The 25,789-nt window shown below is 37.0% G+C and overlaps 3 protein-coding genes across 8 annotated transcripts; 1 reads left to right on the top strand and 2 right to left on the bottom strand.

The window, feature by feature from the left end:
• Positions 1-129: 129 nt before the first annotated feature.
• On the bottom strand, positions 130-9,551 carry LOC306851898 (ubiquitin carboxyl-terminal hydrolase 42-like; the record flags this gene model as incomplete). Its single annotated transcript, XM_079388392.1, is given in 19 exon segments — positions 130-1,345; positions 1,434-1,484; positions 1,735-1,901; positions 2,528-2,784; positions 3,034-3,942; positions 5,609-5,688; positions 5,805-6,443; positions 6,549-6,702; positions 6,790-6,890; positions 6,968-7,108; positions 7,354-7,465; positions 7,729-7,811; positions 7,899-7,969; positions 8,188-8,255; positions 8,399-8,498; positions 8,792-8,902; positions 8,990-9,199; positions 9,321-9,509; positions 9,512-9,551. Coding segments are annotated over 18 exon segments (3,453 nt in total). The 3' UTR covers positions 130-1,345; positions 1,434-1,463.
• Positions 9,552-12,032: 2,481 nt separating this feature from the next.
• On the bottom strand, positions 12,033-19,931 carry LOC306851902 (eukaryotic translation initiation factor 2-alpha kinase 1-like). 6 transcript variants are annotated; one of them, XM_079388401.1, is made up of 17 exons: positions 19,545-19,929; positions 19,072-19,227; positions 18,661-18,781; positions 18,370-18,537; positions 18,043-18,179; positions 17,898-17,935; positions 17,239-17,338; positions 17,068-17,148; positions 16,868-16,964; positions 16,687-16,747; positions 16,253-16,607; positions 16,054-16,147; positions 13,945-14,051; positions 13,125-13,254; positions 12,827-12,906; positions 12,470-12,703; positions 12,033-12,333 (listed from the first exon to the last, which is right to left on the bottom strand). In XM_079388401.1, exons 3-17 carry the CDS (start codon positions 18,713-18,715, stop codon positions 12,214-12,216), a joined length of 1,857 nt encoding a protein of 618 aa, XP_079244527.1. In that variant the 5' UTR covers positions 18,716-18,781; positions 19,072-19,227; positions 19,545-19,929; the 3' UTR covers positions 12,033-12,213. The 6 variants fall into 6 exon arrangements, with proteins under 6 accessions (XP_079244527.1, XP_079244524.1, XP_079244525.1 ...); XM_079388398.1 differs by lacking the exon at positions 18,661-18,781 and having other exon boundaries at positions 19,545-19,931; XM_079388399.1 differs by lacking the exon at positions 18,661-18,781 and having other exon boundaries at positions 19,072-19,150; positions 19,545-19,924.
• On the top strand, positions 19,663-25,702 carry LOC306851900 (mismatch repair endonuclease PMS2-like). The gene is made up of 15 exons (XM_079388395.1): positions 19,663-20,219; positions 20,383-20,522; positions 20,605-20,691; positions 21,306-21,408; positions 21,570-21,753; positions 21,834-22,001; positions 22,148-22,245; positions 22,391-22,490; positions 22,598-22,682; positions 23,059-23,211; positions 23,294-24,128; positions 24,216-24,383; positions 24,471-24,571; positions 24,663-24,832; positions 25,002-25,702. The coding sequence occupies exons 1-15, from the start codon at positions 20,206-20,208 to the stop codon at positions 25,143-25,145; spliced, it is 2,550 nt and encodes an 849-aa protein (XP_079244521.1). The 5' UTR covers positions 19,663-20,205; the 3' UTR covers positions 25,146-25,702.
• The last annotated feature ends 87 nt before the right edge of the window (positions 25,703-25,789 follow it).

Genomic DNA, 25,789 nt, shown 5'->3' with positions numbered 1-25,789 from the left:
TTGAGATGTAAATAAATGACCGTTATAGCCTGGTTTGCTGGTGTATAGGGCAGACGCAAATTAAAGTCTGTCTCGAGCTATGTGTTACGATTACTGAGATGTAGCTGAAACAAAAAAAGCACAGCACTTCGACATCAATTAAGATATTTTTTTCACAAAACAGAAATCTCACAAGTCATTCTTTATATGAAAAAAGGAAACCCCACCCTTTACAAAACCAAACACTTCCCATCGTCACATACGTGTTTCATTCACACCAACAAAATGTTGTAAACATAGTGAGAGAAAATATTACAATTTCAGACATTAAGGCTGTTTCCTCTCACTCAACATATTGTACACTGTACATTTACTTTGACATGCTACAGTAAAATGAAATTGAATATAACCATTTTCATGTCTGTTTCATTTTGCTGAAGAAAAAAATGAATGAATTTATATAGCGCTTTGTGTATAGCTGTACACCCAAAGCGCTTTACAATCATGGGGGGGGGGTCCAGCATCCACTTGGATCCAAAAAAAGTTGACAAATGTTCAGAGAACATGGTCTACACTACGAGTGGCTTTACAGAAAGTGTCTATTGAACTCCTGATACAGGACCAAAAACAAACAACTGATAGTACAGTTCAACTTAAATTCACAGTATTATCTTGACTAAAATCAAAGCGGATACAAGAAAACTAAACAGTGAGAATTAAAAACAAAAAAGATGCAATGAACTTGCATTCTAGACAGGTTTGATTGAGGAATTTCAGATAGTGAGCAATACAGTGAGATGCTAAAAAAAGAGGGACAAGAGACAGCAAAGCAAACACCTTATGTCCTCAAGTGTGTCCAGGTTAACTGTGATGTAAGTGCACATGTAGCATTAGCAAAGGCTGCTCCTTTGAGACAGTTCTCACAACCGATATGTGAAAATGGTGACATCATAACTTGAAGCCAAGAGACAAGCAGTCTTTCTCCGCCGATGCAGCATATAAATGTTCTTGTCGTTCCCAGGTTCGATTCCTTAAAGGGAGCGCTTGTCTCATCTTCACAAGTGAGAAAATCCTGAGTCTGTATGTCTGAGCAGCAATTCTGATGTTAAGCTCCAGGCTTTTGTTTTAAATCGCATATATTAACTTTATATATAATTTTTTTTCCATGATCAAAGTTCATTTATGTACAGTGTACTATAAAATCCATAGCCTTAAAAATAAAGAAAAACGGAAAAGACAAAATAACAAAACTTAAAAAATTCATCTTGTGGTAAAAATACAGTATGTTCTAAATGTTAAGCACCATGTCACAAACTGTAGCTGTAGATTTTGTTTTTCACATGCTTGCATGGGTGGTTTTCAGAGTCTTCAAATAAAGAGAGAGGGAACGAGACAATTAGAGCTGAGCTTATTTCATTTATTTTTTTTTAAACTGCAAAAATAAAATTTCTTACCTTAGGTGTGGTCAAGAAATCACCTTCCCTTTAGTGAGGATGTGTGGCTTTCTGTGAAAACCAGAGATCAGTCAGAGATGTGCAACTACAACAACCATAAAAAATACATACAAAATGAATGTATTTATATTGCAATTATAATTATAATGTAATGTAATTGTAATTATATTTCCTAATTTAGTATATACTTTTAATTACATAAACTTCAAAATTTTAAATATATTTAATATAAATGTGGCTACACCAGCTTAGAATCCAGTATTTTTGTGGCCGAGTCATAAAATGTATAGAGTTTACTAACTTCAACATCTGAAAGGGTCCTGTGACATACACCGTCCATATCTCCATTTCCATTTGAGAGTGTCTTTGTGCCGTTGACAGTGGTAGAATGATCAAAATATTTGCATTTGTCTTTATCCATCCCAGTATGATCAAGTTTACTTGCACTGTAACAGCTCAGGCCATTAGCTGTAGAAAAAGAAAAACATTTATACAAAATACATTAGTTAATTTTTCCCCAAATTACATTTACGTGTGAATGTGTAATACTGTGTCAAGATCAAAAGTGTGTTTTTGGATGTATGTGAGCCTGGGGAGGGTTTGCGTAAAATCCCGATCGTAAATCAATTACTGGCAAACCAGTTCAACCAATTTAATGCTGTATGTATCAGAAGGTACCATCAGCTTACTTGAACATTTCAGTGTTAACACTGCTATCTGTAAGAGACTACTAAGCTTTGACCCATGCAATGTGAAAAGGCACAAAGATAAACCATATCACTCAAAAGGCCCTTTTTATATCTTCTATAAGAAGCACAAAAACATTTATTTTCTGGCACAAGATGGCAGTGCTGCTCACTGAAAAAAAAAAAAAAAAACAACTTATGCCAATGATAACTTTCAGGGGAAATGTGTTTAGCTGTCATGAAAATATCATCACAATGTAAATTTTAACGTTAAAATCATGCTTTGGTTTCTTTTCCATTTGATTTAAGTGTGAAAAGTGACCTAGATGAGTACAAATGTGCAAAACAAAAGTATGCTATTGCCGTTCAAAAAAAGCCATCAAGTATAAGCTGTTAAATATTAAGCACCTTTGTGTCCATTGAGCTTCTGCTGGTCCTCCATATGGTCTCGGTGGACATTGTGAAGAGACTCAGAGCTATGGTGCAGACTTCCTTTCTCTGCACCATTCCTAGCTCTAGAATCATGCTCTTCCTGCCTCGGAGTGACATCTCTCCTAGTGTGAGGCCTCTCCTCATCTTCCCTCCTCTTCTTTTTCTTTTTCTTCTTTTTATGTCTCTTGGAGCTGCTATCCTCATTGCCCTCAGATGGGTCCTTCTCTGAATACCTGTAAGTGGAAAGTCACAATGATAATTTGACTAGTATTTTAAGTCTCTTTTTTTTTTTCAATGGTTTTAAATTCTCACCCATTCAAATATGAAATAGTCAATGACAAATACATTTTTCAAACTAAAAAGCAGTGAAGCAGCTGTTGACATTTTTCTATAAGAAATTAGAAATAAATGACTTGAATATATCTATAAATCCAGAGCAAAAGAAGGCAGCGACAACGAATTCTAGTAAAAAAATGACTCACCTGTGCTTTTCTTTGTTTCTCTTTTTCTTTTTGTATTTCTTCGCGCTGCACTCATCAGAGCTTTGTCTTGCATCAGCCGATGGACTGCGTTTCCGCTTGTAATATCCGGGCAGTGGGCTGACAGAACGTGGAGATGAGGGTTTTACTTTTGAACCATTCACTGTATGGGACATCCTTCCATAGCCATCATCCACCCCACGATGACTGTGACTGGAATATCCATCCCGGTTATGGTGTCCAGAAGGACGATAAGAGTCACTCACAAATCTCCTATCCCTACTCCGGTCGCGTTCCTCTCTGGGTCTTCTTTGGGAATGGCGGCGCTCTCGACGGTGATGTGAGAATCTGTCCCAGTGATCTCTGTGATGCCGGTCTCTACTGGTGGAACGCTCTCTAAAGGGATGACTCTCTCGATAGCTATGACCATAGCGGCTCCGGCTTCTTTCTCGGTATTCCCTATAGTGCCTGTCCCTGTCTTTCACAGTTGAAGAAAAGTGTGGCCGCTCTAAAACCCTATTCCGGTCCTCGCTCCTTCCATCTCCAGAGCCAAACTTGTCTAAGTGTGATGGCTTTGACTCTTTGCTTTCTCCTTCACTGCACCTGAACTCTTCCTTTAACCTGTGTGGACTTGTGTGACCATCACCAACATGGAGGCTGAGACTGTTGTTGACCTGAAGATCTGACATGCCAGCCTCTGCATGGATGTCATGGCCCTGAATCGGCTCATCTTTTGAAGCTGTCTGGGCATGAAGGTCAGTGTCCGTAGTCTTTGAGACCAATGATGCATCAGATGAAGATGCAGACTTTACCTTTGAAGCAGACTGGGATGAAGACTCTGAAGAAGGGTTCATCCTTTTTCTTAAAGGTGAGCAACATGGCTGGCCATCAGTACTTGGTGGTCTGGAGCTGCTGGATGGATGAATAAATGAATTAATGAAGAAAACCCAAAGAAGGTTTAGTCCATCAGAAATTCGCAAATTCTAAAAATTAATAACTAGGTATATACTGATATTAAAGTTAGGGCTGATACGGTTAAGCACTTTTTATTTTATGGCCAAAAACCATAAATGGCCCATAGGCTGTAACCAGAGGCGTCATGCCCATTGAAAGCGAGGGGGCACGTGCCTCCTCAGATTTTTGAGCAAGTGGATTTTTAATGCAGGTTCCAAAATGACAAACAATAGCCAAATAATATTTTCTATATTTGATACAATCACACGGGCATGATTAAACTGTTCAGTGCGTCTATCATCAGCTGCTAAATTCAAATCTGTGTTCGCTGGCTGGCGCTGAGCCAGAACAGACGCGTTTGTACAGCGCTGCATTATAACCAATCACACACAATGCTGTTGAGCTTATGAATGCAATAACCAATCAGAGGTGTTCCGATGAGTCATCCTTAAGTGCCGGTGTTTTCTTCACTCACTCGCTGACAATATATATATAGGTATACCTCTTTATGGTGAATTCTCTCGTTAGAAACAACAAAGTGCAGATGTGTGTATGAATCTGTAATGAATATATTAATTTCATAGTGTAAACAGCTTCAGTGACTTTAATGAGATTTTTGAGAGTGCTTGAACTCTAGACTTTTAGTGAATGTTCTTTGCTCTCTTTCTGTATAATGAAAGTGTTATGATAAATGGCCTAACTTACAATGTTTTTATTCACATTAAATATTCATTCACATTAAATATAAAGTCAGTCGTATTAATGTTATGGCATGACACCCATATTTGTTACTTAAGTAAACAGACAGGTTTTTATGCATAATAGACTACATTATTAGGCTACTTTGACCAGCGCCCACTATAGGTCAACTAACAATTTATAAAGGTGAGAATCGAGATATTTTGTGATAGTTAATGCATTTGGGAATGTTTAGAATATAAAGGAAAAAATAAATAAAACAATGTGGCTGCTGTGTGTCACATGTACCATCTCGCTGCTAACCAATTATTTCTTTTGTAAATAAGGTTTTGTACGTCATTCTTGACCTACTATTCACGGCAACAACAAAAAAATATTCATATGCCCAAAAATGTGTTTTGCAGTACCACAGCCGGTGGTACTCTGTGGTGGTGGGGCAGTTATAACCAGCACAGCCCTAATTTAAAATTCTATTGTATTTTGAGGGGAATAAAAACTAAAACTGATCATTCTAAATGCTACAAGCAGTCATTATTGTTAATCATGAAAACTTTTACAAATTACATTTGTTAAATGAAATGAAGTTAAAATAAAATAAAACAAATATTAGATGAAAAACTCAAATTAGATATGTTGCCTTGGCAACCACCTGAAAAAAAAACAGCTTAAGTTATTAAAATGACTAAAACTGAAATAAAAACTAAACAGAAATTACAAAATTTTTTTTATTAAAACTGCTACTAAAAATAAAAGCTAAAAGTATTAATAAATACTATAATAGTAAATATTTATAAAATAACACTGGCTACAAGTACATTTAGGCATCACAACTGTGAACATTATGAAACGTATATTCATTACAAGATCAAACAACAGCAGAAAAAAAAAAAAAAAAAAGAAACAGAATGTGGTGTGAGCATCTCACCTTGACTCACTGTTTCCAGGTTTTAAGCAGAATTGCATGTCTGAACTATAACAATCTGAAGAATGTGGTGCACCCACAACCTGAAAAAAGGAAGAAAAGTTTTCTTTAGCAAAAACAAACAAACAAAAAATTTAGAGGGAAATATGAGCCTTTATAAGTAATATACAGGCCAAAAAATTATATTTGAAGTATGTACCTTATCAGCATGATTAAAACCATTGGCTTTGGGAAGGCCGTTCTGGGTTTTGTGGGCAGGTCCTGATCCATTTTCTCGCACATGTAACTCTGGAAAGCTATTAGATCCATTTGTCTTCGGGGTAAGCTGAGGCAGTGAACTGGAATTGTGGGACTGGGTGTCATCCTTTACCCCATTCCCATTGGTTATCTTGGGAGCAAGATAAGGCTTAACTGATCCGTTTTCCAAGGCTCCAGCCTCTTGGTCAGATTCCTCAGATGATTCCTGACCATAGGGAACCAAGAAAGAAGCTCCAGTGTGAGTTCCATTGACCTGCGAGAAGCCTGAGGTAGAATCTGAGGTGCTGGAAGATGTGGGCTGAGGGTGAGAGGCTGAAGATAAAGAGCAGTTAGGGCTTGACTGGGTCCGAGTAGGTCTAACAGGCTTGTTCTGACCAATGATAAAAGTCAACTTCGGCCTCTTGGATGAGTCAGGAATGCCCATGGGCCGAACAAGTGAAGTAGAAGAGGATGCAGATGCAGAAGAGGACGTATGAGATAGACCAGAGCCTAATTTGGTCACACCACAGAAACTTCTGTTGGGTTTGGAGCCACCATGGTATTCCTTTGAAGAACCATTCCCGTTTATGTATGACGAGTTCTGCAAAGTACACAGAGTGAAAAGGTGAAGAGAAGCAGCAAACCTAGCTTAGCTTTAAGGCTAATTTGCTGAACCATTATAATTTGTTTGAATGTGTTACAGTACCTTTAGCATATGAGGTGGCAGCTGAGGGCCAATGAAGGATGTGGAGGTGTACTGAGGCCCATTCATCTTGACTGGAATGGATGGTCGAGGAGATGACTGGCCTGGAGTATGATTCATCTGGCTAAAATCATTTCCATTTTTCACATCAGGTGATCTAAATGAAAATAAGATGAGACTCACCCATAGCGCCAAAAACACAATTTATCTATTTAAGTCATGGGAAGTGAATTAAGACCTTTACCTGATGTAGAACAGCAAATAAGCTTGCTGATTAAGCACTGTTCTTATATCACTGAGAGATACCGATGAGTCGTTCATCTGATACCACTGCCCATTGCTAACCTGAAATAGAATATCATATTAATCATACATTTATTAAACATAATAAAGAGAATGCAGGTCTGTACTTAATGACTTACCTTAATGTAGCAGTAATAGTGTCCAGCATGGCAACTGAAGCCAGAATGAACCAACACAGCATATAGAGCATAGATTTGTGGGTCCCCATGAGACTGAGACATGAATGGGCGCAAATCTAGATACTCTGTGTATCTCACATCCTGTGAAGGATTAAGAATCATTATAATTAAGGCTGCCAAAATGAATGCATTAGCTCATTACATTTTAAATGCGGTTAAAAATGTATTTAATACATTTAAGCACATCGACCTAGCCCTATTACAGGTCCTGCAACAAGACAACATCTCGGAAATATGAATGATTGATCTGGTCACACCAGTTTGTCCAGTATCTTAGCAAGCAGCTATAAAATTAACTTTTGTATTATGACCTTTATGCAGTGTACCTTTGTAATTTTTCCTCCATTGAAGTTGGTAAACCGCTTCAGTGAGATGGTGAGAACATTAGAACTGCGATGAATGGTGAATCTTTTTGAGGCGGTAACCATTTTCTTACATCTTCCAAGACAAAAGAATATTACTATAAGCTTGAGTGAAAGTGAAAAAAATTAAAATAAAACAATTCCACATGGACACATGATTTGGTCTCTAAATGCATTGATCTATTTTGAAGAAATGAAAGTCATAAAACAGGTTACAACTGAAAGAAGGCCCTTGTCAAGAGTGGAAAATGCATGACTTCAAATGTATGGTAACTGCACACACAAAAATTTTATTTAAGTAATATAATGATGTGGTGTTAATATGCGCAGAAAACTTACTTGGAGCATTTATAAGCATTGTCCCCATCAAGTTGCTCAGGCTTAACAAATTGTTCAAAAGCCTTACTGAGTGTCTGAGCCGCCTGCAAAAAAATTATCACTATTGAAGCCATGCTAAAAATTACTTGCTTCAGCTATAAGATAAGTTTGTCAAGAAAACTTTCGGTCACCTTTATCTCCAGTGAAATATCCAGGTATGGGTCAAAAGTATCTGAGACTGCTTTGCAATTCAAACATTTGACTGAAAAAGAAATGTGCATTAATATACCAACAGATGTATCTGGAGCACAGATTAAATATTCCATCATTGCACAAAGTCTAAAACATGCATATAAAATAAATCAAACTTCAAGACACTAAATTTAAAGGTTTTTCATAAATAATACTGTATGTGCAATTCAGAAATAATAAAATTAACCTTTAAACCAAATCAAGACAAACATAAATCTTATGACCTACCTCTGGATCTCAGATAACCCCCAAATATTTGATGTACAAAAGTGGTTGCCTGAGTTTGCCTGTCCAATCTGACAATAAATTTAAATAATGAAGTATTAGACTGGATATAAGTGTGCAGACATTACAGTTAATGCACTGATGAATGAAGACATTTTTATTTCATGCCTTATGCTAATAAACTGGCAAACAAAGATGCATTGTGGGAACTCACTTGTTTCCAGGCAGGCAGGACTTTTGCATAGCATCCACTGTGTACCTCAAGAACTCATGAGCATCTTCTTGACTTCCAAATCTGAAATGCTTTCCAATCCCTGAGAATAAGAACAAGAGATCAGTGGTCCATGGACCATTCCTTATGGCTTAACTCCAGCAAAAATGCACTGTGGCTGTGTCGCTTGTTTTTATACAAACTTCAAGGTTTAACCTTAATAATTATCTTGTCAAAACCCTCAACTCTTATCTAGCACTAAAAGTGTTTTGGCACCATATTTGGAATTGTGCTTTTTATATAGCACTTGAGTGTTTATTACTAGTTTAATAGGGTAAATTGTAATTTTGTCACATGATTTCTAAGCAAATATTACATCTTAAACTGAGCACTCACGTTTTAGCTCATTAAGCACACCGAGAGGCTTAAAGACATTTCCAGAGTTGGCGAAAACTTGGGTGATGTGATTTTGCATGGTACACATCATGCAAAACCCAGGCTCATGACCTGCACATAAAGAGGATGAATGTACATTGTTAGAACAAAGCCATGCCAAGCATTATGTGCAATGTTGCAAAAATCTTGCACACTTACATGTTTTGGAATGCTCTCTGGTCAGCATGTAGTTGGCAAGGGGAGCCGTGTAGGTCAGACACTGCAGGGTAGAGTTCAGAAAACATGTATTGCCCAGGTTTTGGAGACCAGCTCCAACGCGGTGGCCCTGGTTCCATTTCAAGCAAAGCCGATCTGGAGAAAACAGGACTTTCTGAGGAAGAGCAATGCCATCCCCACTGGTCATGACCACTGCAAAGTCCAAAAAAGAAAAATAGACATATATTACACAAACAATACAATATAAAATACTGTTGTACTTTAAAAGTGATGATACAACCTTTAAACATCAACAGTAAAGAATAGCACTCGCCTTGCTCTCTGGGCCTTTCGACTTGAAGTGCTGTGTTATTACTACCGTTCACAGTCACTCCAATGGTCGGGGCCATACAGGCAGTCTTGGCCCTTGAAAGCTCAGTGGCAGAAGGGCCAACACTCCAGCTCGAATTACTGCTCTCCATGTCTCTGGAGGAGAAAGGTGTCAGGGAGCTGGAGTGCTTGACTCCAGGTCAGGTTTCTCTGGAGGTTTGTTAACTATGGTCATTATCCATTTTCTGTGGAAAAACAGACGTGCGTCAATTCAATAATTTTTGACAAGACAGACAGATTTTTCATTTGCATGTGAAGTGGTTTTAAAGGCACAGGTTCAGGTAAAGCTAGTCTTAGTGTCAAATGCAACAGGTACCTGAGAGGAAAAAACTCTAGCACAAAGTTGCTTTGCTCCTCAGAAGTTAAGATGTCTATAGTGTAAACTGCCTGAATTTCCCTTCCTCTAATAAAATATATAGTTTTAAACACAAACGGATATATTCATCAACAATGTCACAACAAATTATTTAGCCAAACATGTCAGAACAATAATATATTAAACATCAATCGCTGTTCACGTTACAGCACAGGGTAATGTAAACAACACGGATATTTGCTAATTATACAATTTAATAGATTTTTGTTATTATGTTTACAGTAACGCCATTAAAGAAAAAAATAATACTGCCTTTCGGGACATTAAACAAATAGTATTCCTTCCATTTTTAAATTTAAAATCTATATTTTCCTTCATAAAAAGATATATAGTCACATAACTTCGGAACAAGTAAATGCAGTGCAAAAAAAGACTAAATATCACAAAATAACGCGGCTAAGACAATGAGTTACGTTAAATGCCCGAGAAGACATCGCGCCAAATTGAAAGTACAACAAATAAGTGAACGTTGAACTCCAAACACACTAGATGACCATAATGACGCAAAACAACATTGTACATATTTCTTTCCTTGTGAACGGCCAACCAAGATTTGATCGACTAAGCTAAATACGTGTTGGTGTACTAGCCGGTGTGTGTTGATCTATTGAGCTGAGCGGAGCATGCCATGGGCCCGTGGTCTCGGCTACTTCATTATAGCTATAGTTTACATCAACACGCTCCACAATAAAACCTCAGACAAATGTGTGTACCTTCGATTAGGTCGTCAGACTCTATGACACTTAAAAAAAAAAAACAGTTCAACAACTACAGAGGCGGTTCCGTGTGTGACTTTGCATGAGGAAATGGTCCTGTAGTACACACTATCTCCGCACGTCCGCCAACTGTTGTCTGGCGTGCTCGGCTAAAGGCTTCGCGTGCGAGATAGGCCTCTGCCGCTCGTGATTTAAACACGAAACACTATGAATAAATGTATTTGTAGTGGTATTAAAAGAATGCGAAATACTTGTCAGTGAAATCTAACGTGGCTAGCCACCTTTTTTGTTGGCGCGAGAAGTTAGGACTGATTTAAAGCGCGCTGTGTTGTAGCTACAAACGCCATGGTAACGGCGAAACGTAACAATACAGATGGAACGCGGCTTGAACATGGTCACGCTCTTCCAGAAGCCTGTCTGGGTATCAAGAAGATGTTAATATGTGTGGTTTGTCCCTTCACTAACAAACAATACAACAGTACTAAATGTAATTAGCCGAATTTCGAAAACAGGTAAAAAGGAGGGGCACGGTATTTAAAATTCACCGGTGTCTTGGCCGAGGAGGCAACGACGCCGAGAGACTCGTTGCGAAACCCGGTGTTTTCAATTTCGTGCCACGCAATGAACGCAACCCCACAGCACGCGCTCTCCAAAAAAAATCACCGGCAGCAATCATATGTGATATTTAAATCAAATAATACACGTACCTGTAAATTTATGATTAATTTAAATGAGTTTATCCATTCTAAAATCCAAAGAGCGTCCGGCGGTGAACAATGACGTAGTTTCCCCACGGATCCATCCGGGTACTTTCGTAATGTCAGCCAACCCAGTGTTATGTAGATGTGGCCTTATTGAACGCGGCCGTCAAGGCAGTTAACTGTCTTTGTTGCTGTCAACTCGTCGACCAAGAAAGACTCGCTTTTACTATAACGACTTAAACAGTTTCCGTGGATAAATTCAGAGTAGCGTTTCGTACACATTTATATTACTGTAGAGGCGTTTTAAAGTTTGTAATGGGTATTGGTGGATCGTACGGTAGGTTGTGGCATCTCTGTATCCACCGTGAACATTATTTTTTTTTCTAATGTAAATATCATTGTGTTATTTAGAATTTAAATTGTGCGGCTTCAGTATCATATATTGTGTCTTTACCATGAATATTAAAAATACCAAGGTCATTGATAAGGCTACAAAAGTTATTTTAGTGTTATGATAGCACTGAAATGTATTAATAATTAAATTTAAAATGTAATGAAGTCATTGTAATTATTGTAAGTACATTTTTGTGTTACATATTAGTATTATATATTTCTGTAGTAACATTCATTAGTGTATATATATTTTTTTTTTTACAGTCTATTTTATATATATATATATATATATATATATATATGTGTGTGTGTGTATATATATATATATATATATTTCTTGCTAAAACAAGTTTAGTAGCCTTATCTAGTTATCTATGACCTTTGGGTATTATTAATATTCGCAATAATTGTCATGAATATTAAGAATACTTTTGAGGTAATATTACTCAGCTTTACAGAGTCAGATAAATGGAGACTAATGCACCATTGGCATGGAACTTTATTTTACAAAACCTCTTGTCAAGTTAAATATGGCACTCTTTTATATACATACAGGCAGAGCGGACCTCACACATACAACCATCTCCAAACAACAATTCACATAATGTACAAATATTGAGTACCTCTGGCAGTTCAAAAGAGTTACTATTATTATATCTTTTCTGTTCTGTGTATTGCATTTTGAGAGATCCGTAGCTCACTGATCTGTCTCCTGAGCTGAACAATTTCCTCTTCTTGTTCTTCAATCTTGCGTCTCAAACTATGAATAACCTAAAATAAAGAATGCAAACAAAGTCAAATGTTGTTTTGTTTTTTAAGCAGCAAAAGTAACTAAAATGTGAATATACATGGACATTTGGTTTTTGTTCCATTTTGGGGGTAAAAAAAACATTAGAGCTACACATACCATGTCATTGGTGCTGAAGAGGTCACCCTGAAGTATCTGAGATGCACTCGGTCGCATTGAAGGATCAGTGCTCGTCAGTAGGGTGATATACTTAGCCAAAAGTGGCCAGTTTTTGGACAGCATGTTAGGGATCTTTCCCTGCCGTAGTTCTTCAAGTGTGTGCACACGCTCCATCTCGGTCCCAAATGGCTGGAATAACTCAAACGCAATCACTCCTATACTGTACAGATCAGACTGCACAAATGAAACAAACACTGAGCATATGTGCCTAAGATGCAACAGCCACAAACTGAAATACAGCTCAAAAAACAGTGAACTTTACAATTATAACAGTTTGTAACGTTACAGTTTCCTTACCTTTGAATCATAGTGAGAACCCTCAAGTTGTTCTGGGGCAGCATAAACAAAAGTTCCAACTCCACTTGTGTGAGCTGAGTCTAGTGTAAAAAGTGCAATGAGAAATTATGTTGCAAGGTTACATTAAATCACTGCTGCCCTCTACTGTTACCTAACAATAAATCAGCAGAAGTTTTCCAACGAATGGGAAAATGAGAATAATCAAAGTAAAAATGTATGTATTTAAGAATTTTAGTTCAGAATTTGTAATAACTAAAATAACTGTCATTTAATCTTGTGAATACAGAAGAGGTCTCACCTGTGTTTACACCTGCTTGAGTGCTGGAGGCCAGCTGCTCATGTTCGTCCATTATTAAGTTCCGGCAAGCCAATCCAAAGTCCCCGATCTTCACATGACACTCAAGTCCATGAAGGAAAATGTTTCTAGGCTGTAAATATATATACATGTTAACTTGCAACAAACAGACACTAAAAGCATTTTTTATATTTTTATTACTACACAAAAAGAACATCCCCAGTAATAAATATCCAAAATTAGTATTTTAAACCATTTTAACATATTAATCACATCAGAATCATTACATTTGTTTTGGAATTTCATAGGTAAGTATCTGTTCTTGCCTTTTGATTATTAAAAAAACGTGTGAAGATCCAAGTGGTATTCAGGCTTAATATTATATAGATTAAAAATACTTCTGAGAAAGCAATTCATGCTTATACGACAAAGTATCCAGAAGAGATGCATGAGAAATACTGTTGCCTTACTGTGACAAACAGATAAAGAGCTGGTTTATAAGGGACAATAACAGTGTTTGTGATTTTATTTGGAAAAAGTTAATAAATGTTTAAGCATTACAAAATGGATTTGTAAACAAAGAACAAGGTTTAAAATGGTGGAAAGGACAAGCCATTTGCCTACTATATTATGTCACAGACATCAACAAGCTCACTACCTCAGGAGAGAGATTATCTGTTGCTTTGCAAAATTTATTTTAGCAAAACACTAGGCCTCCTCCCATGTAGACTAATGCATATACAGTTCCAAGCCAGACAAGTAGTAGATATATGTGTGGTGAACAATACCAAGTTATGCAAACCAACAAAATAAGTACACATACCTTAAGGTCTCTATGCATAATACCACGGGAATGAATGTACTCCACACCTTCAAGTATTTTCTTTAAAATTTTCAATGCGTGTTCAGAGTCAACTGACTCACAAGGATCTGTGGATCAATGTATTGGTTAAAAAATATTAAAATAATCCAACAATACAATTATATGCTGTGACTGAAAATTGTTTAAAATTGTGATTGTATGTTCAAAAACTCTGGAAATCAGCTTTTCTTGTCTTTCCTGTTCAGCCAATGCAAAAACAAGAAAAGGGTTTATGTAAGTGACTACTATAAATGTTATATAAAGGAAGGGAATCTAAGCAATTTATAAGACATACTTCCAAAAAAATACCTATTTAATGGCATTTAAAGAAAGAAGTGCAAACTCCTGTAAACTATAGTAACTCATATAGCTCAATAACTCAATATCTGCTCACATAAATTTCAAGGCATTAATGTTTGCCTACAAAACCACCACTGGCTCTGCAGCCCTTTACTTTAATTCACTACTTCAGACTTATGTGCCCTAGAAGCTTGTGTTCTGGAAGTGAACGACACATTATTGTGCCATCCCAAAGAGGCACTAAATCACTTTCACAGACTTTTTCATTAACTCTTCCCTCCTGGTGGAATGACCAACCCAACTCAATCCGAGCAGCCTCAGTCCTTAGCCATCTCTTCCATCTTTATTTGACCCTCAATCACTTGCACTCTCTATTCTAATTCCTGTTTTTCTTAAAAATAAATAAACTCTAACACCACCTACTTGTTTTCTTAGTATGCATGCATATATATATATATATATATATATATATATATATATATATATATATATGAATGGGGGTGTGTTTGTGTATATATTGTGGCGGGAGGAGCATAGGACAGACACAGTGGGTGTGGCGTCAGGCCTCGGAGAGGTTTTTATTAAACAAAATAATCAAAGAAAGTGTCCAAAAGGGGGTAAAAGTGTCCAAAATAAACAGGGGATCTGGTGTCCTCGTCGTGCTGCGGGGTTCGTGAAGAGAGGCAGTGTTCGGAAGGGAAGGGTCCAGGGAAGGGGCGGAGTCCGGTGGCGGCACGCCCTCCCCTCTCGGGTCGAGTGGCGGCGGCTTCTCCTAAGCGGCTTCGTCCAACGTCCGTCCTCGGCACTTCCGAGGGATTCGACGGCCCGGTGTCCTGGCCCGTCAGCCGTCTCACGGGTGCTCAGCTCTATCCGGACTGCGGGTCTGGCAGCTTGCGTCTTTGGCGGTGCGGGAATCCTCTCAACGCTCCCTTCCTGGACCCACGAGGACACCAGCGTGCATGCACGGGGAAGAGACCGGTCTCCCGAGGAGAGGCGCGCTCGGCATTTAAACGGCGGCGGTGATGAGGCTCTATTCTGATCAGCTGCGCCTCATCACACGCCGCCAGCCTTGGCTGTTTCAGCGCCCCTCCTCTCTCACACACCCACTCCCATCGGGAGCCTGGTGAAGGGCGGCGTGGCAGCCGACTCGTCACAATATATATATATATATATATATATATATATATATATATATATATATATATATATATATATATATATTTACACATATATACATATATATATATCTCTTTGCACATGTACAGTATTTGTGAAGCATTCGTATAGTTTGTATTTTTTATCTTCTATTTTTTAGTTTGTATAGGGTAATATTTATGTGAAGCATTCATATAGTTGTATTTTTTATCCTTTATTCTTTTAGTTTGTATAGGGTAAATACTTATACATAGTATACTTATAGTTAAATCTGTCAGTAGGTTAGTAGTGTATAGGTTTATAGTGTTTTTTACTTCATTGTTGTATGTCTGTATTTATGTAGCACCGTGGTCCTGCGAGACACGACATTTCGTTCCACTGTATGTCCCCACATGTAGCGGAATGACAATAAAGCTCAGCTTGACTTGATATATATATATATAAAACCTTGTTACGTGTACTGCATTGGGCTAACCAAGACTTGTCATAGCACTTGCATTTTATTGCTGTTTTGTTGGTTTTGATTGCTTCTATTGTCCTCATTTGTAAGTCCCTTTGGATAAAAGCATCTGCTAAATGACTAAATGTAAACTCATATGAATAAAGTGATCTTACCTACTGACATCCTCGAGTTTCTTTCCTGTATCCAGTCTTTCAAAGATTGCTCACACAGCTGCATTTGTATATAAAGCATTAAGTGGAACTGAACCTATAGACAGGAACAAGAAAAACTGATGAAAAACATAAAAGATTACAAAAGAATTATTCCTCATTTAGATTAATTGTTACATTCAGGGTTTAACGAACCACATACCTCGTGTGCCTGCGTTTCGGACCATTCAGGAGCATCTGTATCAATATAAGAGTTATTGTTCAATTCCAGTCTGTTTTGACTGAGGTCATCCTCTGAGAGTGTTGAGCTGTCCCATTTAGCTGCAGAGCATTTGTTCACCGTAGCACGAGGCTTTCCCAGAAACACACATGGAACAAAGTTTTGTGGGTTGCGGACATTTTTTGGGCAAACAGCATTTCCCATCTCTTCTTTTGAAGTTGAGGGTTTCACTGAGAGGCTCTCTAATGCAACCTGATTTTCTTTGGCTTCTGCTTGTTCAGAATGCTCAAAAACAATGGACGACCCACTGCTGCTGTCAGTGTTTTCCTGTGTGCACCTGAAGCAAGACACATTTTCAATATGCTATTTTAAACATGTTACCATTAGTTGGGGAGAAAATTTTCAAACCATCTTACCCATCTTTCTGTAAAGGTTTCTCTAATCCTGGAAATGTTTGTGAAACAAGGGATTTTGGATCTAGTGAGAAAAACAGAAAACTGTACATGCTTGTATCATTTTTTTATGCTTCAGAAAATACTGAATAAAAGCAAAGGATGATTCAAATGGCTATATCTGCACATCAATACAGCTACTTACTTTTCACTGCAGGCTGAACATGCTCCATCCATGCTGTGTGATATCCAACAATATTGGGATGCTGAAGGCTGGAGAGCACTTTAACCTCTCTAAGAACCTGCAAGGAGATAAAAACAGATGCGATAAGGTATATTATTTCTAAATCATACAGATTTGGTGGGTAAATTGCTATTATTATAACTGAATCTGACATATTTTACCTTCATGCAGTCATCTCTTGTTACTTTCTTGATGAGAATTTTTTTCACTGCATATTCCTGACCATCGAGCTTGTTTGTGACCTAAAACAGTGTTACTGTTTTCAGTATGCACCTTTCAAAGTCATATATTTAGTATATTTGGAGTACAATATGATCATAACATCATCTTACCTTAAACACTTTGCCATAGGATCCTTTACCCAGTGTTGCAATTTCTTCAAATTCACTAAGGTAACGGGATGTCTGTGCTTGGAAAAGACCATCTTTGGTTCTAGAAAACATAAGTATATCCCAGTTATTTTAAATGTTAATGTACTGTACACTATCATTCAAAAGTTTTGGGTCAGTAAGACTTTTATTCAACATATTTATACATGCATTAAGTTGATCAAAAGTGAAAGTAAAAACATTTATGATGTTACAAATTATAATTTCTATTTTAAATAAATGCTGTTCTTTTGAACTTAAAAAATAATAATTAAACAAAAATTTAAATGTACACAAAAATATTATGAAGCACATTTGATTTTTTTTTTAACATTGATATATTTTTTGAGCACCAAATGAGCATATTAGAGTGATTTCTAAAGGATCATGTGATATAGAAGACTACAGTAATGGCTGCTGAAAATGCAGCTTTGCCTTCACAGGATTAAATTACATTTTAAAACATATTAATTTACAAATAAATGCAGTTTTTGTGACTATAAGAGATTCCTTCAAAAACATAAAAAAAAAAAAAAAACAGATCCTACTTGACCCAAAGCCTTTGAACAGTACTGTATTACAAAGCAATGTAAGTGGAGCTGCTACAAGTGTAAAGGTTTCACCTTAGGTTCTGGCCTTCTGTACTCAAGTATCTATGTTCCTGCAGAGTCCAAAAGATAAACAGGTCTTTTGTTTTTGTTCATGAAAGCAACAGCTGGATAGAACTCATTAAAAAAATGAAATCGATGATGAATTCTGTTGGATTACCTGGGGGAAGAGTGATGAGCTAGTCGCATGTAGGAGCTCTGTGAATGCCCGGTTGTGCTGTAGTCGGACCGTACTAAACTCATTACTGATAGCCAGTGGAGACAGGAGGTTCATGGCAGCTAAACGCTGGCCTATCACTGAAACAGAAGGTGTTCAAAAAAACAAAATTTACAGTTTTTCTGAATTGCTAAAACACATTTCTTGAAACCATCACTGTGTGTAGGAGGACTTAATCTACGAGAGAATGTGTTTAGAGTTTTGCAAAAAAAGCAAATGTAAAAAACTGTAAGACAAATAACAGAAAAATCAGTATCAGTCTCAACCTACCCTTAAACAGCATGCGTGAGCGTGTAGGATCATGCTCGTAAACAAAGCACAAGTGTTCCAGTAGAGATCCCAGCAGCAGTTGGTTGGGAATGACAGAAGCAAATTCCTGGATCAATGGATACTGTCTCCCCGCCAGCAGCACTTCACAGTTATTGTCCGAGTCCGAGGCTACATTTATATGACAAATAAAAAAGGTGAATACTAGCCTATATGTTTGACTATTTTTGAATATCAAATCCTCAAAAGCTAACCAAACTGAGTCTAAAACGACTTGAAATAGAGAGTACTTACCTTCTGCAATAACTTTGGCAATTAAAGCCATAATGTCATTTTCCTCTGACTCCATTTAGATACCAAGCATTTACGGTGCTCACTTAACAGCTGAGCAAATAGAAATATACCAATGCTCCATCTAGAGTGTACAGTAGGGGTGGGTAAGGTCTAAGTAACTTATCAGCTTAAAACATTTTCAAGTTACCCCCCACACCCCTAAGAAGTCCCACGGAAGAAATATTAGGGAGGAGGAGGGACATCTTAAAACTGCATTAATTCAATTTAGTTATTTGGACATACTACTTTTACAGATTGTCCACATGATAAAGAGTAAATTACCTTCATACTTGGCTTACAAAACCAAATTCTAGCCATGACTACGCTCATGAATGAAAGGGGCTGCACAATAATATATTGCAGTGGACTCACTATCAAACTGGACGTCCTCCTCCGTATCTGTCAGGCCGAATATCCCTCCTCTTGGTGCTCTGTCTTGAGTGGAAAGGCCCTGTCGGATATGAAAGCTACGGCTGTTAACAGTAGAAACTACACTGCTACTCGAACTTTCTTCTGCCATGACTCTCTCTGTAGTGTGAAACATGACGTTTTGCTAAGACACTTCTGTTCATGCCATTCAGAAGAGCCAAAGTAAAAAAATAAATAATAAAAACCCAGCCCTTTTAATTTGGCAAACCTCACTTACAAGATTTAAAACTGGCCGAATAAAAATACCACTGTAAACCGACAGTAACCTGCCATGTTTCTACGGACAGGAGTTAGGAAGTATCTCTAAATTACTATAATTTAATGATGTGATGAACAACTCATGACATTATGCATCTAAACATTAATCAGCAATAATCATTGTATATATTGATTGTAGTTTTACATGTTTTTCTCACCATAAACAACACAGGTTAAAAGAAAATTATATTAACAATGTTGTTGTGTCACTTTTGGCTAATACTACATAAGAACTTTTTACACAGTCCCTACTCAGCCAACAACGCGCAGGATGATGAAACGTTTCAAAATACAACATTAAAATCGGTGCTTTAGTTTTATTACAATGCTTCACAATCTGATACGTCAATAAAATTAACCGATCAATAAACAATGAGAATATCAAGCTATGTGTGGAAAATGTCATTCCGAGCAGAGACTTCAAAGAAAAAATAATACGCATTTGGTAAAAATTAAAACTTGCTTCTTGTACACAGTAATAAAACGAAAAGGCGAAACCGTAAACAGTAATCTGTACACTGTTGAACACGTGCGACGCAAAACACGTGGTGACCTGACGTTATGCGTCACACCGCGGGAAACGTCCACAGAGCGGCAGAGAGCTATTCAATGTGAAATAGTAACACTGAAGTGTATAGTTTATCAGAACTACTCCCTTGTCGAAGCATTGGTTTGTCACACTGAGCAATGAAAACACATTATATTACCGCTCCTTGTTTGACCTGAATACCGCAGGGAGCAAAAGCTATCAAAACACCCACAATGCAACTCTCAAGTTAAGCTTCTGTGACTGATACCATATATATTGCTCCAGAAAAAATGTCAGACTCAAGGTAAGTATTATTTTCAGTAGTTTGCTACATTATAACAACGAGAAAAAACTAAAGAATAGACTAGTGAGATGATCTGCTATGTTGGACGTACTGTTTACTATAGTATTGTACAGTAGTACTGTTACTACTGTTTCCTTTCATATTCTGTCTTTTACATTCCTAGCATAGGTTCTGCTGGAGCTATAAAGGCAATAGACAAACAGTCTGTGCATCAGATCTGCTCTGGACAGGTGGTGCTGAGTCTGGCCACAGCTGTGAAAGAGCTGGTGGAGAACAGCATCGATGCTGGTGCCACTCATGTCGGTGAGCTCAAGGGATGACGGCATGAGGAAACACTGCATTTGAGGTTATGCTACATTTGGTCAAGTGTTTTGTTTTCATACAGATGTCAAGCTTAAAGACAATGGAATAGAGTTGGTGGAAGTTTCCGACAACGGAAAAGGCGTTGAGGAGCAAAACTTTGAGGGGCTAAGTAAGTTGTCTTTTGAACATCAGAGATAATAGACTGTGGTATGCTTACACTTCCAGTCAAAATGTTTTTGAAAGACGTTTCTTATGCTGACCAAGGCTGAATTTATTTAGATTTTTAATATATTTTAAAATGTATTAATTAATTCCTGTGATGGCAAAGCTGAATTTCCAGCAGCCATTACTCCAGTATTCAGTGTCACACGATCCTTCAGAAATCATTCTAATATACAGATTTGGTGCTGAAGAAACATTTGTTCTTCTTCTTATTATTATTATTATCAATGCTGAAAACAGTTTTTGCTGCTTAATATTTTTGTGGAAACCTGAATGATTTCTGAAGGATCCGGTGAAACTGACGATCTGGAGTAGTGGCTGCAGAAAATTCAGCTTTGCCATCACAGGCATAACTTATGGTTTAAATATATTAAAATAGAAAACAGTTCTTTTAGATTGCAATACAATTTTACAATATTATTGTTTTTATTACTGTATTTTTTATCAAATAAATTCAGCCTTGGTGAGCATGAGAGACTTCTTTCCAAAACATAATAAAATCTAAATGATTTTTAACTTTTGACCGGTAGTAACTTATTTGTGTCCTTTCAACTTCTGCAGCTTTAAAACATCATACCTCTAAACTAAGAGATTTTTCTGACTTGATACATGTGGAGACATTTGGGTTCCGTGGTGAAGCTCTGAGCTCACTTTGTGCTCTTAGGTAACACTTTACATTGGATTTGTCCTCTTAAATCTTACAGTATAAGTATTATGATAATAATATTGTAGTAATGATATCACAGTTGTTCATGCTTTGATATCTTGTTTTATTAATCTCTTTATTAGTGCTTTGTTAATTTACCCTGTTTTATTTGATTGCAGTGATCTTAGTGTTGTGACCTGCCATGAGAGCGCTCAGATCGGTGCTCGGCTGGTGTATGACCATGATGGTTGTCTCACTCAGCGTGTGCCACATCCCCGTCAGCATGGCACTACTGTCAATCTGCAGAAGCTCTTCTCCACATTGCCTGTTCGACACAAGGAGTTCCAACGCAACATCAAAAAGGTCAGCTGGGAGATACTTGGGAACATGGGATTGTACACATGTTAAAGACTAGAGTTTAAGTAACTAGAGTTTCTTCACAGGAATATTCCAAGATGATTTTCGTCTTGCAGTCCTACTGCATCATTTCCACTGGTGTGCGTATTACATGCACCAACCAGATGGGACAAGGCAAGCGCACCACAGTATTATGCACCAGTGACAGTAACAGCATGAGAGACAACATTGGAGCTGTGTTTGGACCTAAACAGGTGAGAATGACCTATTCTTTGTAGTGGATAATTTAAGAAGATAAATTCTGATGCCAAAATTGACAAACAGAACACACTTTGTTATATTATCATATTAAAGTACATGTATTATTATTTATCATTATTTATATTTGACTTGTTCACAGGTACAAAGTTTGATTCCCTTCCAACAAATATCTCCCGATGAATCAATTAAGGAAGACTATGGCCTCGGTGGGGTAGATGTTCCTAAAGACCTTTTCAGGTGAGTTTTTCTGTGTAAACATTCATTTGTTTGTCCACTTAAGATTCACTTATTACCAATTTTTGCAAATAAGGTAATGAAAACCATTTTATAACTTGGAATATTTCTGTGTAAATTGATGGTTATTGATATTATTAAATTCTAGCATTGATGGATTTGTGTCACAAGCTGATCATGGTGTTGGTCGAAGTGCTACTGATAGACAGTTCTTCTTTATCAATAAAAGACCCTGTGATCCAGTAAAGGTGTGGTCTTTTTATTTAAGTATGCTTTATTGTGTCCATAATTATATGGAATAAGTATGACATCCTCATTTTTCATTTATTTTTCATTTATTTTGTAAAATTTGCAGGTCTCTAAGCTTGTAAATGAGGTTTATCACATGTACAATCGGCATCAATACCCTTTTGTCGCTCTAAACATCACTGTTGCTTCAGGTAAGACTTGACAGAACAATAAAGAAATTCAATTATAATATATAAAAGATATATATATATCACAGATTCATAAAAGATGTAAACAGCTGTTTTCTTGGGCAGTAATGGCTGCTGAAAATTCTGATTTGCGATCACAGATTTTTTTTAATCAAAATAGAAAGCAGTTATTTTAAATTTTAATAATATTTCACAATTTTACTATTTTTACTATTTTATCAAATAAATGCAGTCAGGGTGAAAAACAGAAACTTACTTCAAAAACATAAACATTATACCAACCCCAAACTTTTTAAAGGTAGAGTATATAATAAAAACTGTGTAAAAAATACTTTTCAAAAAATGTATCCCTTTGTTTTGATTCTGTGTTTCACATTAGACTGTGTCGATGTGAATGTAACTCCAGACAAACGTCAGATCCTTCTACAAGAGGAAAAACTCTTGCTGGCAATTCTGAAAAGCTCACTCATTGCTATGTTTGAGGCCGGTGTCAATAAAATCAGTCTCAATCACATTACTCCAGCAATTACCAGTAAGTACTTCAGACTTTTTAAGACATATCATATGTTGTCTTGAAGTGTTATTACAGACGTTGATGCTGTTTTTCATTCAAGACCTGTGCAGACTAACCGAGACAAGTGGTGGTTCAGAAGATCGGGATATAGGTTCTGTCTCTGAAGCACTTCCAGATGATGGACCCCCAAAGACCTCCATCAATCTAGCTGGACTTAAAGAAGCATTTTCTAAACATCAGTTTCCTGGAACTGGCTCAAAGCAGTCTAGTCATAAAGCTGCTTGTGCTGGTCCTTCTCAGAAGAAGATGTTTTCCTTTGTGAGCTGCTCTAAAAAAATGACAGACATTATGAAGTCCTCTCCAAGTTTCTCTGCCCTTTCTTCCATAAAAAATTCAACTGTTTGTCTAGCAAAATATAAAAGTACCTTTGATAGTGTTGCTGAAGATTCTGTAGCTACAAACCAAAATTCAGCTGAAGATGATCCAGAGATTCTATATGAAAACAATTCTGATTCAGTTTTACACCCTAATATAAATGAAACTGATGTTAAAGCTGAGACTCTTGATGAACCTGTAGGTGAGAAGTTCTGGAGTTATAAACCTTTGGAGCCAGAGACAAAGTCAGAACAATACCAGGACAGAATTTCCAGTCCTGAAGCTAAAAGAGCTCGACATGAAGCTGAACCTCTAGCACGAAGCTGTTTGGTGGATTCCAAACACAAGAATGCTTCTCTGCAATTGGATTCACCTGTCAGCATTCAGAAGAAAACATTGCTTTTGCAGTTTTCTCTACAGGAACTTTCTAAAAGGATGCAGAGGCTAAAGGCTCAGAAGACAGAGAACAATGATCAAGAGCCAAAATATAGACGGTTCAGGGCGAATATTAACCCTGGTGAAAACCAGAGTGCTGAGGATGAGCTTAAGAAAGAAATAAGGTTACACTGATGTTTAGATTGATCTCTTAAATTACCAAAATCAAGTGGTTTATATGCCATTTACAAGATTTCAACTTTTTCTTGCAGCAAAGATATGTTCAAGGATATGGAAATCATTGGTCAGTTCAACTTGGGTTTTATTATCACCAAGCTGAAATCCGACCTTTTCATAATTGACCAGCATGCCACAGACGAAAAGTACAATTTTGAGAAGCTACAACAGAATACGGTCTTAAAGGGACAGCGACTCATAGTGTAAGTCACACTCTGCTGAGATAAGTGAAACTGGAAGCAGGTATTTATTTTAAAGCTAACTTATTTTTTTTCTTTCTTAATATGCAGTCCACAAAGTCTCCACCTCCCAGCTATCAGTGAAACTGTGCTCATGGAAAACCTTGAAATCTTCAGAAAGAATGGTTTTGACTTCCTCATTGATGAGGATGGTGAGTTATCTACTATAGTAGTGTTTCATACAGTATCTTATATGGCACCTTTTTCCCCCAGATTGACGTGGGATGGTGTTCTGTTTTTCAGCTCAGGTTATGCAGAGGGTAAAGCTGGTGTCTTTACCTACAAGCAAGAATTGGTCCTTTGGCCCAAGTGACATTGAAGAACTCATCTTCATGCTTAGCGACAGTCCTGGAATCATGTGTCGACCTTCTCGAGTTAGGCAGATGTTTGCATCCAGAGCATGTCGCAAATCGGTGAGTGCAGTAGGTTTTTCTTCCTGTCAAAATAACCTAACTTGCCTGTCTGCTATTTATCAGTTTTACCAAATAAATACCTGCAAGGTTTAACAGAATGTGTGATTGAGCTGTTGCATGTTTGTGTTGTTGTCTTGTACGGTTTGTAAATGCGTGTCTGTTTACCCAGGTGATGGTTGGCACTGCCCTGAACACCAGTGAAATGAAGAAACTTGTGCTCCACATGGGGGAAATTGAACAGCCCTGGAATTGTCCACATGGTAGACCTACCATGAGACACCTTGCTAATCTGGATATGGTTTCTCAGGACTGAAGCAACTTCTTGTTTTTGCAGTATTTATTATTATTATTTTTTTCAAATGTTATATTGTCTATCAAACACTGTTGTTTTAATAAAGCATTTTATTATTTGTATTTTGTTTAATAATAAAGTAAGTCTTTCATTACGTGTTTGCACTAGTGTTTGTTGTAATTGCATAACTGTAATGTCATGTTTCACTATGTATTTATTATTTCTTTAAAGTGGGTAGATTTTAAAGTTTCAAATCCATAACCTCCTAGTGCATGTGTTTTACAGAATATTAATAATGATTGAATAATTTCATCAAAGGGATTAGTTTTAGTATAAAAATTAAAGTTGTCATGGATTACACACCATTGTGTCCTTCAAAACCTGTGACTTTTTATTTTGGTGGAATATAAGACTTTTGAGAAATAAATTATGTTTTAATTTTGAACAACATTCTTGAAAATATTCGTTTCCTTGTTCCACACCAAGTAACTGGAACGACAAAAAGGTGTGTAAATATTAACATTTTCATTTTTGAGTGAACTGTCCCTTTAAATGTGCTTGTACAAAAGCTGGCTTTCAAAAAAATAAAAACTATTATGATAAATATTTATTTTTCCAGGTTATATTTTAATATTTGTATTTAACATGCCCTCTTAATTATTTTG

The sequence above is a fragment of the Barbus barbus genome, assembly GCF_936440315.1.
Source record: "Barbus barbus genome assembly, chromosome: 32".
NCBI classification, from domain to species: Eukaryota; Metazoa; Chordata; class Actinopteri; order Cypriniformes; family Cyprinidae; genus Barbus; species Barbus barbus.
The sequence above is the reverse complement of the archived record's forward strand: the minus strand, read 5'-3'. Positions and strand labels throughout refer to the sequence as shown.